Raw genomic sequence first — 16027 nt, 5'->3', positions numbered from 1 at the left:
AACAACCCCCCCCCCCAAACACCACCCAATCTCAAAGACCTGTAGTTCAATAGTCTCCTAAATGGACTATTTGGCTAAAGCCATCAAGCTTTGAATAATACTGGATTGACCAGAATATTAACAAAAATTGAATTCTAATGGAAAGGAAACAAAAAAAAACCCCATGTGTAACGTTTTCCTGTAATTTTCAATCTGCTAATAAAATATTAAGTGGGGCAATCCAACCTACTGTCATATTCTATCGCCAATTAAAGCAACCCAAATAAACACAAAAATGGAGACATGAAAACAATCTCAAGCATTTGGTTAAATAAAGAATTATAGAACCAAACATTTGTTTCAAAATGAAAGCTACTAGGCTACAACAGCTTTCAAATAAAGTAACACAATTTGATGGCTCTAAAGAATTTCAGGTTCTGACACTGAACTAAGAATCTGTTTTATGAAAATAACCAAATAAGTCCAAGTTTCATCATCATAGGGCAATACAATGTAAAAGGATCACAAAAGCTTAGAACCAGGTCTGGCAACATGTGCTTGGGGTAGGCATAGAACACACCAGCAGCTCAAAGGTTGCCATGTACTGCCTAATGACAGCAGGTAGTTAGGATATGGGCCACAGCAGTAGTCATTTCTAGTCTGAGTTAGAGTTCTCTCCAGAAAATTGGGAACTAAACACCTAATTGTGCCACTTAATGTTTTGCTATCTGATCCCATACAGTTCATATTACAGCTAAGGTAAAACATAGGGGATAGAAACGCCAATTGGTTGAGGTAATGGTTTATAAGATAACCAGAGTTCTAAAGCACTTCAAATGTTGTAAAGTAAAACTGTACCAAATAAAGCTAATACACACTTCACACCTCTGAGCTTGCTCACCAGAACTGAACAGTAATTAACTTCACATAAGGACCCTACTATTACACAAAGCCTTGCTCATATTCATGATCTGCTGCAGCAAAGGTTTATCAAGCAACATCTAAACTTCAGAATAACAACAAACATATTTAAAAGTATTATACACAAATATAAATATTTTTTCCTGAATGAGAGACCTTGTCCTTCATGGTATTTGGGGAGCAGAATAAAAGTGTATAGCTCATCAAATAATTCAGCCACTTGAAAGACTGCTGAACAAAGTAAGATAATATACTCTACTGGGTCATGCCTGATTTTGCTCTCTCAGAAATAAGAATTCTAATGATAAAATACCATCCCCCAACTCTCTTTCTCCTACAACTGTTTAATGGTTCTGATGTCACAGTATTGTAGCTTATCTAGTATGTGATAGTAATGTTCTCTCACTAAAAAGCAAGAATTTATTTTAAATATATTATTTCCTATCATTAGCTCAAATAATGTAATGTAATTTGAATAATGTCATCATTTGCCTTACTGGAAATATGAGAAAAAAGGCTTTTGTGACAGGCAGATGTGAACTATACTTTCCCATACCATAAAAATGGTCAACTGTTGTTTAGGCCATTCAAAACTTTGATTAGCAGAAATTAAGCATGCAAGTAGACCAATCTCCACCACACATGTATGAGGACGTCTCCAAACTAGAATATCTACACTGAAAGTGCCATACAACATAGTGGCAAATCAAGAGAGAAACCAAATATCAAGGGACCACTGTGGTATGAAGACTGGCAGCCACCTCCAAGAAATATGTAGTATAATGGAACTCTGAACACAAAGTTTAACATTAAAAGTGCACCTGAATATTACAAACTAACTTTACAAACCTACAATAAGGTAAAATATATATCTTTTGAAATATTCAGCAGCTTTTGTCTTTTTTTTAAGTCTTTTTTTCGAGAGGCTCATGAATTTTAAAAGGGACCACTATCTAATTTCAACCATGCTTCACAAAACAATAATGGCTATTTTATATTGCAGTTACCAATGTAATGCAATTAGTGCTTTAAAACAACCTACACTCTAACAAAACAACAGCGAAAGAAAAAAGGAGAGAAAGAAACCAGCCAACCAACCTTTGGAGGAAAATATGCTTACTCAAAAGCTTCTTGGAAAAGAAAATTTACCTGAATATCAAGTCATGACTGATCAAGTGTAATGTTAAAAGCTTCACAGACATGAATATTACAATCTTCAGGTCTCAGGACTTTAATCTGAGAAGTTTAGAGTTTGGTTTGTTTTTAAAATTCACTTTCTAACCAAAACAAATAATAGAAGTACTCAATTTCCACTATTTACAACTCTCAGCCTACAGTCTGAAATGACACAATACAAGTTCTCTTATTTAAACTGCAGCATTAAAGAGTAGGCACACCATTCTTCTGCTGCTCGATTGTCATCCACTGAAACACACATAGAAAATATTTATGTTAGTAAAATGATCACTCTCATTACACTACAATGACAAAGGTTACATAACTCAACTCATACATCACTACAAACTACCACAAGGATTAAACCTCTCTCTGAAGAGTAAAAGTACAAAAGTTCAACTTTTAGGGCCAGATTTTTAGATGGGCCTTTAATGATGTCTTTCTGAGAGGGAATAAAAGCACAAATTAATTTCTCAAAGGATCTTTTTGCAACAATTCTGGGATACTGAGTACCCCAAACATTGTGCAAAAGGGAACCATGGCTACAATTAATTGTGTGCTAACTGAGAGGGAACAAAGGAGGTTTTCCTTCTTAAGCTTAGCCTTTTGCTTTCAGCAAACCTCACATAACTTCAACTGCAGATGAAAATCATGCATCTCATATTGTATTTTTATTGCAACTTCCAGCTAGGCCAGGAAATCTTGCAGTCACATTAATACTACCAAACTCTTTGTCTGTTGAGACTAAAAAGCCAAGAAGCAGGTGTCATCCACTGATAACATTGCTTTACAAAATAAACCAAATCAAAAGAGGAATCCACACCCAACCTATGTCAAAAAATGAGTAGTGTCTTAATTTTAACAGCAGCAATGGTGTGCCTAACCTTTGAACACACAGGTTGCAAGTGAAATCTGTTATCTAACTGAATTAATAGGTCCAAAGTTCTCAAGTAGGAATTTGTGCCTGGTGACTGTCTGGACTTATTCTTACTACTTCTCAAGTTGTTAGTGTTCTCCTGAAACAACCAATCTTAACCTAATCATTGTATGCTTATTTTAGTTTACTCAGAAATGGCAATAATTTGGGGGTTTGGCTAAGCATTTAGAAGGGCCTGATCACCTTTCTCAGCAGATTAGGATATAGGGTATAAGTAGTGTGGATTTTACTTTGCACAAAATACTAATTTTAGCCTAATCATAGTAAGAGATTAAATTCCACTGAATTTACTTATCAGGTATTCTTGCAATTATCTGTTGAAAATAAATCTTCCAAATTTAACTTACTGCAATTCATGTGCCCATCTCAAACAAAGCTTAAGACGTTCTTTAAGGAGTGCTTACACAAAAATGATCAGAAAGGGCCTGAAATGTGTGCTAAACAACCAGAAAAAGTCAAGAAGGGGATATTATGTAGGATGCCATAAAAACAAGGGGAAAAAGAAATTCAGTTAAACAAAATTAACTAAAATCTAAAATCCAACCTCTCCCAATCTTGTAGCAGTATCTGAATTAGTTAAAGAACAGAAACTCCAGGAAGCTAAACTACCAATTGAGCTAATAACAGAATTAACATGCAACCTAATCCTATTAGGTCACCTTGGAATTGTGATTTTTCTTCTTACCAAAAACTTAGATCCTTCATCTATATAGAAATTATCAAGGCTAAAAATTCTAAGCATCATTTTAGCTTCGCCAAAATTACTGATACACATTGCTTTGTCTATTCTCTGATTTCCAATAAACACAGCTTGGATATCTTAAAACTACTGGCCGCAACAATACTCAGTTGTTGGTTAATACATGACCACTTTTATAAAACCACTGAAAAATATAAAGAAACCTAAGTTTGCAAAAACGAGGCATCCTCCATTGTTTATGAAATGTACCCTGACTGCTCCTGAGTAAGAAGGGAGCGCGTCCTCCATGAGATAAGGCTATAATCTCACTTGTTGGTGAGAGCAAATTCTACCCTTAGAAAATCTCAAATGAAATTACAGCAAAGGTAGTGTTCCAAGCAATGAACTGAAACATTTTTGAAGGTAGTGTGTGCACATCTCCACCGCCTCCCCTCTGGGTGAGCACTAAGACATTGCTAATTTAGTAAGTAAATTTAATAATGAAAAGGAAATAATAAAGTATAATTATAAATAACCCAAGTATTTATCGAGAAACCAAATTTCTTAATGTCAAAGGTTCATCATTTGTTTTAGCTTAAACCTTCAATTAGTTGAATCAAAGAAGAAAAATGTGAATATTTTTGTAAGATAGCTTTCCAATTTGTAATGACAAAGCTCCCAGTATAACAGAGGTAATTTTCTAAAAGGGTGCTTTTTTTTCTTCTTTTCCTTCTTCTTTTCTTTTTTTTTTAAAGTAAAGGCAAACATAACTTAAGGGGAAAAAAAGAAAATAAAGAAAAACATGCAGGCTCTACAGGCAAGGAGTCCACTTCCATGTATCTGGTCTCTGTGAGGTAACTCAATTCTCTGTGTAGAGAAACATGCAAAAGGCCAAACAATATTCCGAGCCATACTGCACATGGAAATTTAAAATATGCAACATTCAGAATGCACCTTTCACCTCTGTGCACAAGTCAATGCAAAACCTGCAAAGAAGCGTGTCACAGTAATGAAGCCAGGTGCAGCAGTGACAGCTGAACAATGATGCAGTAGTGCTCACCCAGTTTGTACAGTAATTGGCACTCTACAGTATTCCTACTCAGTTTTTGATTCATTTGCACTTTGTGCTGCCTCTCCCTGGGGATCTAATTCAATCTTTACAGAAACATCTGGCCCCTCCGACCTCATTAATTTCATCTTTTTCTTTGGAGGGTTTTTCAAAGTGCCCAGCCTCTCCTTTACTTTGTACTCCAGTGTACTGTGGGGAATCCCATAAATACTCTGAGCTTTGGAAACACTCATTTTTCCACTCATAACCACCGAGATTGCTTCCTCCAGTATCTCACTGTTGTACTGTCTGTAACGCCCTCTTTTCTTCCGAGGCTGCTTGGAGCCAGGGTCTCCTTCTTGATCCGACGTGGGATATGGCTGTCCAGAGGTAGACTGCTCAGCATCTGAGCCCCAAGAATCAGGTCCAGCATCTAATATGCTTTTTCTATTTTGTTTTGGAAGAATAGCCCTTAATTTTTTACTAAGCGCGCTCTCCGTTTGTGAACCCATTACCAAAGAGCTATAGCTGTATTGATCACCAGTGCGAGACTCCCAAGAAAGATCCATTCCTCGAACTTGTGGTATCTTTAAATCTACAGGAGATGAATGGCTCATGTCCCTTTTTCCATCTTGTTTTGTTTGATGTGCCATTTTTGGAAAGGCAGAATTTTCTGCAAGAAAAGGAAGGTCACTGATGTTGCTGAGTGCACCATTTCCCCTGAACTTCATGCGGTTGAGGTTAAATTCATAATGAGGTTTTGCCCAAGAGGCTTCCCTGGATAATATTAAGTGCTGTCCATGATTCTGTAATCCAGACGGCCCAAGGCTGGCAGCTGTGGACAATTGGTTTCTGCTCAGTAGCTCTTCACTAATCTGCAGGGATCGAGCCAGTGGAACTTTGAGTGATGTGGAGTGTCCAAAACCTTCCCTGGTTCCATCCTGTAAGCTTCTTGGAGGTACCCCATCACCACTCCGAAGTCCATCTGGGCGGTACTGGCTGGGTCTCCCAGGTCGCCTAATTGGATGGAAGGAAACTGATGTGAGCAGGACTTGCACAGGAAGGGAGGGGCGGGTGAGGGGACCACTCCTTTATTAGAAGGCCTTGCTTGGGTAACATCACTTTGTGTTATTTATTTATTTTTCTCTAAAATTAAAAAAAAAAAACACATTGTCTCAGCAGTTAGTTTAAAAACTTGATCACAAAAAGGGAAAAAAAGAAAAAAAAACAGGAATTTTTTTTTGGGCAAAGAAAAATTAAACCTGTTGGCAGTCTCTGGTTGGGTTCACAAATTTTCGGAGAAAAAGTTTCGCGCAACTGTTTGAAAATAGCACCTTAACCATTAATTACAAAGAATCATTAGTGTCTTCATCATCTATACAGAATTGTTTACCAACGTGACGTTACCACTAAACAAGCACAGTAATAAAAGAGTAAGCCAAATTATTTATTTTAATGTAATGCATTCAACATTCATAACAACTAGCTAGAAAGCTGGCAGCATTCACACTGGTGGAACCCAGAGATAATTGCTCATTATGCTACAAACAAGTTAACGTTTATCATTAAAAATTAAACAATTCCAAATGACATGTCTTGTACTGTTTGGAAGTACAAGGTGAGGGAGGAAGTCAAGTGAAGCTGATAACTTACCACACTTCTTCATTACAACCCTAGTGACTGTAGGCTGACATAAGCACACTTCCGCAAAGTAATTTTGTATTTTACCCCAAATTTTGTTAAGTGACACTCAAAGCCAATATAACCAGAAATATAAATAACTTGGTAGCAATCTTTAAGAAAAATCTTTTTTCCTTAAAATGCCATGTTTATGCTGAAATAATATTTTAAAGTCAATTACTTATAAAGTTAACTCATAAGATTTTGTTGTTTTAGGATATTGTATGTGTCTTCCTTCTTTGGTCATTCTCCCTTCTTTTTCAGGAGAGGGGACTTTTTTCTCACTGAACCTGGAGCTCACTGATTCAGCAGGCAGGCTGACCAATGACCTCCAGGCATCCTTCTGTCCCCATCCCACTCCCAGGGTTGGTAGCCCTGCCACCTATGAGTGATAGAGACCCAAACTGAGGTCTTCATGCCTGTGGAAGGCTCTTCAGTAACTGAGCCATCAGTTACATAAATTAATTATGTTAATTTTCATAACAGAGAAAGGATACTGATCTTAAGACTGATGATAGCTGGCAAAACATCCCTAAGAGGAATGATTATATCAGTGCAACCCAAAAGTGGTATTTTACAGAAATAAATGGTAAACTATATTCCCCTGGATTTTACAGAGACCATTGCCACTATTAACACAGTAACACTGAATGCTCAACTGAAGGTGGGCAGTACTACTGATGAATTAATCTTCCATGAAACAAAACATTTCTCACTCAAGAGAAATAAACACAGCAGCTTAAACAATACAGAACACAAATCTGGCAGCCAGGTTTAAGGTGAATCTTAAACAGGGATTTGTTTATGGAAACTGTACTTGGGCTTCTACTACGTACGCTCTTACACAACTCAAGTGTTTTTGGTATTGAAAAGGAACCCAAATAATTTGGAATTATGCTGGATTATATTTAGTATACATGCAAGGAAATTCTGAGAAGAGCTTATATTAAAACATAAGAAAACAGATTAATGTTTTTAGACTGAATAGAGTGGGAGGGGAGGAAGACAAATGGAATTTAGGAGAAAATAAGGGGAATTTTTAGAAGTCAGTAGAAGAATCCTTCAGTTTCAAAGTATGAGTAGGGTGGAAAAGTCCATTTAGTGTCTAGTTATTCCTCTAGTATCTAAAAAACCTCCCCATATCAACAGTATTAAAAAGTTTAAGGCAAACACTATTTAAACTTACCACATAATTTTTCATATCTACATGTTATAATTTTCTAATGATGTCTAAATATTTATTATCTGCTTTATCAAAATGGTTACTAGATATACATCATGAAAATTATGTATTCTTACAGTATAAAATGAAAGTGGTCACAATTCACTGAGGAGTTAAGAGTTATCAAACTGAGTATATAATAATATTTGGCAACATTAGATGGTTACTCATCTACCTACAGCACTCTATTAAAACAAAATCACATACAATTACATTTTCTGAACTGCCATGGAATTAAAACTGCAGTTCAAATCAACAGCCAATAAAACCAAAAACCAAACCAAAACAAACAAAAATGAACATACATTAACACACACCTCACTAGGGATACCAATGAAACACAGGAGCCCAATTTTCATTCAATAACTTGAACACATATTAACACCCTCTTCACTTCTATACTTTACAATTACTTAGCACAGGTTCCACACTCTATAAAGCACTGACAAAAGGTCCAAGGATACATTTTCCTTCATTGATAGACTGAGTCATTTTATGAATGGCTCACCTGCAAGACTGTTAAGCTGAAGGGTTAAGTTTTTATAATGCTCAAGGAAACTGGTTGAATCGCCTTTGATGAATTATCTATATAACAGGAAGACTATAAAGGTTTTTCCTTACCCGTTCCCTTGAGTACTGGAGCAGCCTGAAGAATGGCTCAGGGAAGTGCTGCTAGCACATGGACTTTTCTTAGTAGATAGATCAAGTACACCGTCTGTAGAGACACAAAGAAATACCTGAGGACATTAAGAACTGAAGCAAATGTGAACCAGATATTAATAAAAATTAGAAAAAAGTCAAGGTAACATTTGGCATACTGAGGTATTACATTCAAAAACAAAATCAAGGTCACCAAGGTTCTTCAGAAGGAACCAAATCTAGCAAACCTGGTATACTGTTATAGGCGTAGTAAACATGTATTTCTCAGGGCTTGTTAATAGGGCAAGTTAAAACATTATAGAAGATGCTAAGATATAATAAGATATTGAAAACAAAGCACAGGTTCTGCACTAGAATTGTTACACTTCATTTTCTAAACTTTTATTCAAATATATGAATTTATTTTTACAAATCTACATCCCCAAATTCCTCAAGATTGATACTTTAAACTCCAAAATCACTTGAACTTAAATGTGAAAATTTTATAATCAGAGAATTATCTGTAAATGATCTGATTATATTTTACGTATATACAAGACACTCTGAAGAAACGAATCACTTAATGTCTTATAATTTATACGTATTTTAACTATTCTTTTTTATTGTTTATTTTGTTTTTTTGAGACAGGGTTTCTCTGTGTAACCCTGGCTGTCCTTGAACTCACTTTGTAGACCAGGCTGGCCTTGAATTCAAAGAGGTCCACCTGTCTCTGCCTCCCAAGTCTTGGGATTAAAGTACCATTACTTACATTAAAATACCTGGGATTAAGTACCATTACTTCCCAGTTAACTATTCTTTTGGTACAAAAAATGTATTTGAGTTAAATCTTTTAAGAACCTGCAAATTCAAATTTCAATCATTAAATCTTGTTTAAGAGCTTTTTTACAAAATTAAAGTATTTTAAAATGGTGTTCAAATTTAGTAAAAAAAAAAAAGGAAACATCTTAGTATAACAGCTTGGAAATGTAACCTAAAAACAAGATGAATCACAGATTTGTGTATTAATACATAAAATTAAAGCCTTTCTTTTCCTCAAAGTTAATTTTCCCTTTATAGACATAATTTGACTACTTCCAAAGCTGTCGTTCCATCCAGGGTTAAGAACAAGTCAGAGCTTCTGATTTTGATTTCTAGCTGGCTAGCAGGAAGGTCTTTATATCTATTCAACTTAAAACTTGAAGCACAGTTTCATTAAAACTTGAATCGCAGTTTCAAGTTGTTAGAAATATGCAACCAACCCTCTAAAATTAAAAGAGCCCAACCTCCTAAGAAGTTTTGTTCTTAGAATTCACTAAAGAATCTACAAGCATAACTATTATGGTAAAGAACAAAGTAGCATCTTATTCAATATCTAATACCCATCCAGAGATCTACAAACTAAATGCATTGCTTAGAGTATTTCTAACCCAAGACACTTGCTGTAAGTTAGCCTCCCTCCACTACTAACATCTCTACGTTGCCACTCTTTTCTAAATCTGAAGCTTTTGATGCAGTATCTAGAGTCAAGAGACTTTTACTGAAAATGTCATTTTGTAGTAAAAACAACAATCCTCAATAAAACAGGAACATGCCAGGGAAGCAGAGGCAGGCAGGTGGATCTCTGAGAGTTCAAGACCAGCCTGGTCTATAGAATGAGTTCCAGAACAGCCGGGGCAATACAGAGAAACCTGGTCTTGGAAAAAACAAACAAAACACAACTTTGTAAATTCAGTAAGCAAAGGTCAGTGTGAACAGAGGGCTGGAAGGGTTCCTGTACAGGCCAATCTCCAAACAAGGTATTCTGCTTACTGTACATCATACTCAAACAGGGAGAAAAAGGAGAACAAAAGAAAGCCTACTCCAATACATACCTCAATAAGTAACTAACACTAGTCCATTAAAGGAGACATCTTCATAAATTACTTAAAATAAGAAAAAAATGGGTCCTTCTGAAAATATTATTTTAAAAAATTCTTTCTAAAATCGAGATATTTCTTTCCAATAAATCCACACATAACATACCTTTCTTTTTTTCTATTCTTAAGTTTTGAAGACAATAAAATCTTTTTCCTAAGACATCATCAATTATAATTATTTTAGAAATTCAAACAGTGCCTCAGTTGCAAAACTGTTGACAGCACATTGTGAGAATACAAAGAAGCAGGAATTTTCAATCTATTTAAAATATACTTCAGAGACACAAGAAACATCTGAACAAAACTGATGAACTCTTAATGTTTTCACTGATTTGGATCCTCAATAATACTTATTTTGGAAATATCTTCAACTTATTTCCTTAATTTAGTACATATACATATATATATATATATACACACACACACATTACACATAACAATCTAAAGTACATTCTATTGTCTTTTATTCATAATACTATTCATTTTTATTTTTAAGCATAGGCTTTATTATGCAGTCATTGCTGGTCTGGTACACTAGGCTAGCTTCAAACTCACAGAGGATCCTGTGCCTCCCAAGTGCTGGGATTAAAGGTGTACATTAGTACACCTGGCCTGATACTCTTTTGAAATTACAATACATATTTTTACTTATCTCATTTGTAGAGTGTAACTTCCAAGCAAAGGGTGTTTCTCAGATATAAGAGCACTGAGGATAAATAGAAAACTTTGCCTTTTTACAATTTTCAGAATCTGATGTTATTTTAGAAAGTGAAAACGCTCATGTTAAAGTTTAAAAATAATTGCCTGACTTTCCTGTGTAGTATACCCATTACAACCACCATCTGCTAATGGGTTGAGACTGCAACAATGCTATCTGTTCACCTCTCTACCACTGAATACTCAGGACAATTTAATTAAAACATTATTTTTATTTTTAAGAGACAAGGTCTCACTATGCTGCCCAGATGATGCACTTGCCTCAGTCCATGTAGCTGGAATGCACAGGGTCATATACCCATGACCAGCTAGAATCACGTTGTTTTCTGTCCTATTCTTGTGGTTGGCTTTCTATTTGTAATTTTCTTTCTCCCCAAATCAAAGTCTTCTGATTGGACAGAGGAGACCACAACATCAAACCATACCTTGTTCGCTAGGTTCTGACTGAGACTTTCTGACAGTAAGGTCCAGAGGTGAGTCTTGGTCAGCCATGAGAAGCTTGCTGAGCACGGGGTTCTGAGTAGTTGCAGCGGTGGGAGAGGTGGTGACTGGAGATGCTTTCGGCAGGCTTTGGTTCTTTGTGCTATTGGGCTGGCCGGGGTCCTGAGTAGAGCTATTTTTTGAGGTATATTCAGCAGCAAATTGTTGGATCATTCGCTGCATGATCTCACGGGCCACTAGGGGAATATTGGGGTCGGAGACCCAGGGACTGTCTGTAAACAAAGATTTATTTACTTTTAAAGTGGGACATGAACTAAGGAAAAAAAAAATCTTTCAAGAAAACATGAAACTTCACTTTAGTTTTTTTTTTTAATTAATCTAGTATCCTAACAACTGTATTAACCATTTGTTTATATTCTTAATTGGTAAATATTTAGATCGCAGATTATTGAAAATAAAATTTCTTAAGTGTTTATAAAGTTTACCCCTAGGCTTATGAAATTAAATACAGGGATAGCAAATGGTATCTACTGGTAAGAATCACTTACCTGGTATGGAAATACCTAAGCCTTCTGTTAGGAAACATTTACTATCAACATCTACAGATAATATCAAGTTTTCCCTAAACTAACTCCTCATATCCTTTAAGTTTCTGAATCTATGAGTGCTTAATTTAGTCCTTGTAAATGACTAAAAGAATAACAAGACTATAAAAGATATTTAACTTTGGGATCCAGGATTTAATTTCAAGATCCATATAAAGACAGATTGCTGGGTGCTGTCCCCAGAATTTCTGATTCAGCAGTTTGAGGCCTCAAGAAGTGACATTCCCAACAAGCTGACAGCTGCTGCTGGTTTGAGAGTCACAGTTTTAGAACTCCGAGGTAGGAGTTTAAATGTCACACTTCTAAAGCTAAAGATAAGATATTTTTCACAAGTTCTTTAAGTATAACCTGCTAACATTCAAACAATAGCTAGAAAAGTAATAAAATGAACACCTAAGGAGTCACGTTTAGATAATGTTAATTCAAAACAAAGAACACAGGAATTCACAGACTGGAAAGGAACTTCAAGTTCAAATGGGGTTAAGATGAAAGGGGAAACAATCCGGGTAAACCTGTTATCCTCATACTTCTATAATCACCTAGAGACTATCTGATGATTTCTGTATCCCTAATCTTGCCTGGTGTAAAGTGTCTGATCAATTTATTTGGGTAATAAATACAACAAATCAATTACCAAATAATACCTTTAATACAAGAGAAATGTGAATTTGTATAGGACGTTACTAATAAAACTAGCTATAACTACAAGCTTTAGCTACCTTATTTGTTAAGATTTAGCTAGAAAAAGCAAGTAAGTGTTCATAATAATTTGGAAATGTGAGGGACTCTAGAAGTTGATTCATAAAGTTAAAGAAAATCTGATTTTTAGTTACTACTAAAATATAAAACCTCCACAATAATAATAAATAATCAAAACCCAACAAGGCTCCCAATAGATGCCAAAGAACAATACTTGGTATCAGAAGATGCTCATGAAGTGACACTTTTATCTATAGACTTGCTCTATGTGTTTTTACTCACCTAAACCATATTTAATAACCCCACAGTTTCTCTATAAATACACTCAATGTTGTAATCAGTTTATCAAAGATATTTAATAAAACTGTTTTTACAACTAATTGCAATGTTTTGTCATGTTTTAATAAAATATGTGCCATACTGTACCTCTAAAAGTATTTTTATCCGGGCTAGAGAGGTGTCTCAGTGGTGTAATAGCACTTGCTGCTCTTCCAGAAGACAAGGGTTCAATTCCCAGCACCCACAAAGCAGCTCATAACTGTCTGTAACTCCAAGTCCATAGAATCCAACACCCTCACATAGATATATACACAGGTAAAAAAAACCAATGCACATGAAATAAAAATATTTAAAGAAAGGTATTTTTATCCACTCAATTTTTGTGTGCAGGGGTGTAGGGCACTAGTGTCATGGTGCATATGGAAGTCAAAGGGCAATTTGCACAAGTCTAGTCTCTCCTTTATCATGGAATTCATGGGAGTCTTGGGGATTCAATCTGGACTGTCAGGTCTGACAGTAAAAGCACCTTTATTCATTGAGTCTAGCCCTTCTGAAACTCATTTAATGTGTATGTGTGAGTACCTGCATATGTGTGTGTGTTAAATGCACATTAATATAAATTAACACAAATTAAACATAAATTACTATCTATGTCTAAAGTCCGTACAGGTCAGAGAAGGCATCTCCTGGAACTGGTTTTGAGTGCCTATGTATATGCTAAGAACTGAACCCACGTCCTCTGTCAAGAGAAGCAAGTGCTCTTGAGTTTCACTATTCAGGCTTGGTTGGCCTGTAACTCACTATGTAGACCAAGCTGGTCTGGAACTTAGTGATTTGACTACTTCTACCATCCAGGATTAAATGCACATGAATCACACTTGGCTTCTGAATTTTCCTTCTTATTTATTATTTATTTATTTTTTGGTGGGGAGGGGGTTTGAGGCAGGGTTTCTCTGTGTATCCCTGGCTATCATGGAACTCACTCTGTAGACCAAGCTGGCCTTGAACTCAATATATCCTCTCGACTCTGCTTCCCAAGTGCTGGGATTTAAAGTGTGCATCACCACCACTTGGCCTGAATTTTCTTATTACTAGTTATTGACTTTACAGTTAAGACCTATTTCCCCTACATAAAATATAATCTCTATATGGAAGACTACATAAAACTTCCAGTGTATTAGTGGAATCTATGAGGTATGTATGCTTTTGCCTCATGGAAAGCAAGAGAATATATAATAAAGAGATGCAAAATGCAGCAATTTATGGGATTTCTGTGTTAATTAATAACTATTAAAGCTTTGTGGTCAGTAAGATTTCATGGTAAGAATTATTAAGTTCCACCTTGGATGTGTAAATGTCAGTATTATACCTTGTCCCTTTATTGAATAAACAGCACAGTCATGAGATAAAATATTCAATGTGTATGACTGGCATTGCTGCCATTTAAAGTTCTCTAGAGTCTGAGTTTCCTGAATGTATTTATTCTTTGATTTACTTAGAACATTCTGTAATTATGGTCATACCTAGTGAAACACTCACAATGGAGTCAAGTAAAAGCAACTATGATCAGATGCAGGAGGAGAGAACCTACAGATAAACATATAACTGTTACAGCACAGCACAGCTGGACGTAGTGGCACACCTTTTATCCCAGTACTCTGGAGGCAGAGGCAAACTGGAGGCTAGGCTGATCTACACAGTGAACTTCAGCAAAGTAAGAGCTACACTGAGACCCTGTCTCTGAAATAAACAAACAAGCAACCACACACACAAATGCTCTGTTACAGCACAGTCAGTGGTATATTTCAAAAAGGAAACACTATTTTAAAAAATTATTAAATGAATCTTTGAGATATCTCTCTCTCCCCCTCCCTCCCTCTCTCCCCTAGAGCTCACTTTGTAGACAAGTCTGGACTTGAACTCACAAAGACCCATTTGCCTTTGCCTCCCAAATGCTGGGATTAAAGGTTACCATAGCTGGCAAAATTATCAAAACGTCTAACACAGGGAATAGAATGGCTGACAAAGAATGTGATTGTGACAACTGTGAGAGGTACAGTGCCTGTTCTTAGGATTTGCTGCACAGGCCCAATTACAAAGACTACTACATGGATACTCCATGTACAGCCCTACTTAGCTTTACAAAAACTCCTAAGTAATTATTTAAAATACACAATTTACAACCCTTGGACAAACTAAAACCAAGCACCACAATTAAAGGCTAAACACAACAAACATGAAAATCTAAACTGCAAAATGCTCTGAAATTCCAATCATTCAAGTGTTGATATAACACTCAAAAATGTTTGAATTTTGGATTTTCCGATTAGAGCTCTAAATTGATGAAGTCCACTCAAAGATTCCAAAACGTGAAACTTAAAAACATCTTCACATTCTTCAGCATTTAGGATAAGAGAAAGCCAATCTTGAGTTATACAAATTATTCTCTTCAGAAAAACTCATTGTCATCTCCATGGATAATTGCCCATTTTTGGCATTACTGCATGCAAATGTCCATCTCTGAGATATTTTCATGAAGATTAATAAAATACTTATAAATTAACAATATTAACATATAATACAAAGAGAAAGAACTTAATCCAAAGCAAGTTCCTTTTTCTAAGCACCTCACAACAGTGTGCAACAAATATACAAATAACTTGTTTCTTAAAAATTCGAACTTTTGAAATCCTAAAACCAATTCTAAGGTAAGAATTCCTGCTGTAAACATTATGAACCAAAAGCTTATAAGAATTTCAACCGAAGTTATTCTTTGAGGACAAAGACACGGAACTAAGTAGGGTAGAAGGTCACTGAAGGAATCTGCTGTTAGTACTCCCTAACCAAGAAGTAAGTAGAAGGCTTCCGATCTTGAGTTTAAAAGGTTGCTAAAACAGCACACAGACCAAGGACATTGTTCCACTCTGGTGGAACGACTGTAAACATATTTGGATAATAAGCTGTTTCTAGGTTATACCTTAAATGTCAATCTCCCCACCCTTTCTTGAAACAGTCTCACTATGTAGCCCTGACTGTCCTGGAACTATACGGGATTGAAGATTAAAGGAGTGATATCACACTTGGCAAT

General features: G+C 35.8%; 1 protein-coding gene across 5 annotated transcripts in view; it reads right to left on the bottom strand.

Moving 5' to 3' along the window:
• Lcor (ligand dependent nuclear receptor corepressor) overlaps positions 1-16027 on the bottom strand; it is a 101754-nt gene that overhangs the window by 24200 nt on the left and 61527 nt on the right. For 2 of the 5 annotated variants that reach the window (XM_075974085.1, XM_075974087.1), the window contains exons 6-8: positions 11341-11628; positions 8264-8357; positions 4444-5757 (exon numbers count right to left, since the gene is read on the bottom strand). In XM_075974085.1, the coding sequence (XP_075830200.1) occupies positions 4788-5757; positions 8264-8357; positions 11341-11628 (1352 nt within the window). In that variant the 3' untranslated portion in view covers positions 4444-4787. Of the gene's footprint in view, positions 1-1820; positions 5758-8263; positions 8358-11340; positions 11629-16027 lie in introns of those variants that run through there. The other 3 variants (XM_075974084.1, XM_075974083.1, XM_075974086.1) reach the window with 2 other exon arrangements.

The sequence above is a fragment of the Microtus pennsylvanicus genome, chromosome 5 (assembly GCF_037038515.1).
Source record: "Microtus pennsylvanicus isolate mMicPen1 chromosome 5, mMicPen1.hap1, whole genome shotgun sequence".
In the NCBI taxonomy this organism is placed as follows: Eukaryota; Metazoa; Chordata; class Mammalia; order Rodentia; family Cricetidae; genus Microtus; species Microtus pennsylvanicus.
Note: the sequence above shows the minus strand (reverse complement) of the source record. Positions and strands in the feature narration are given on the sequence as shown.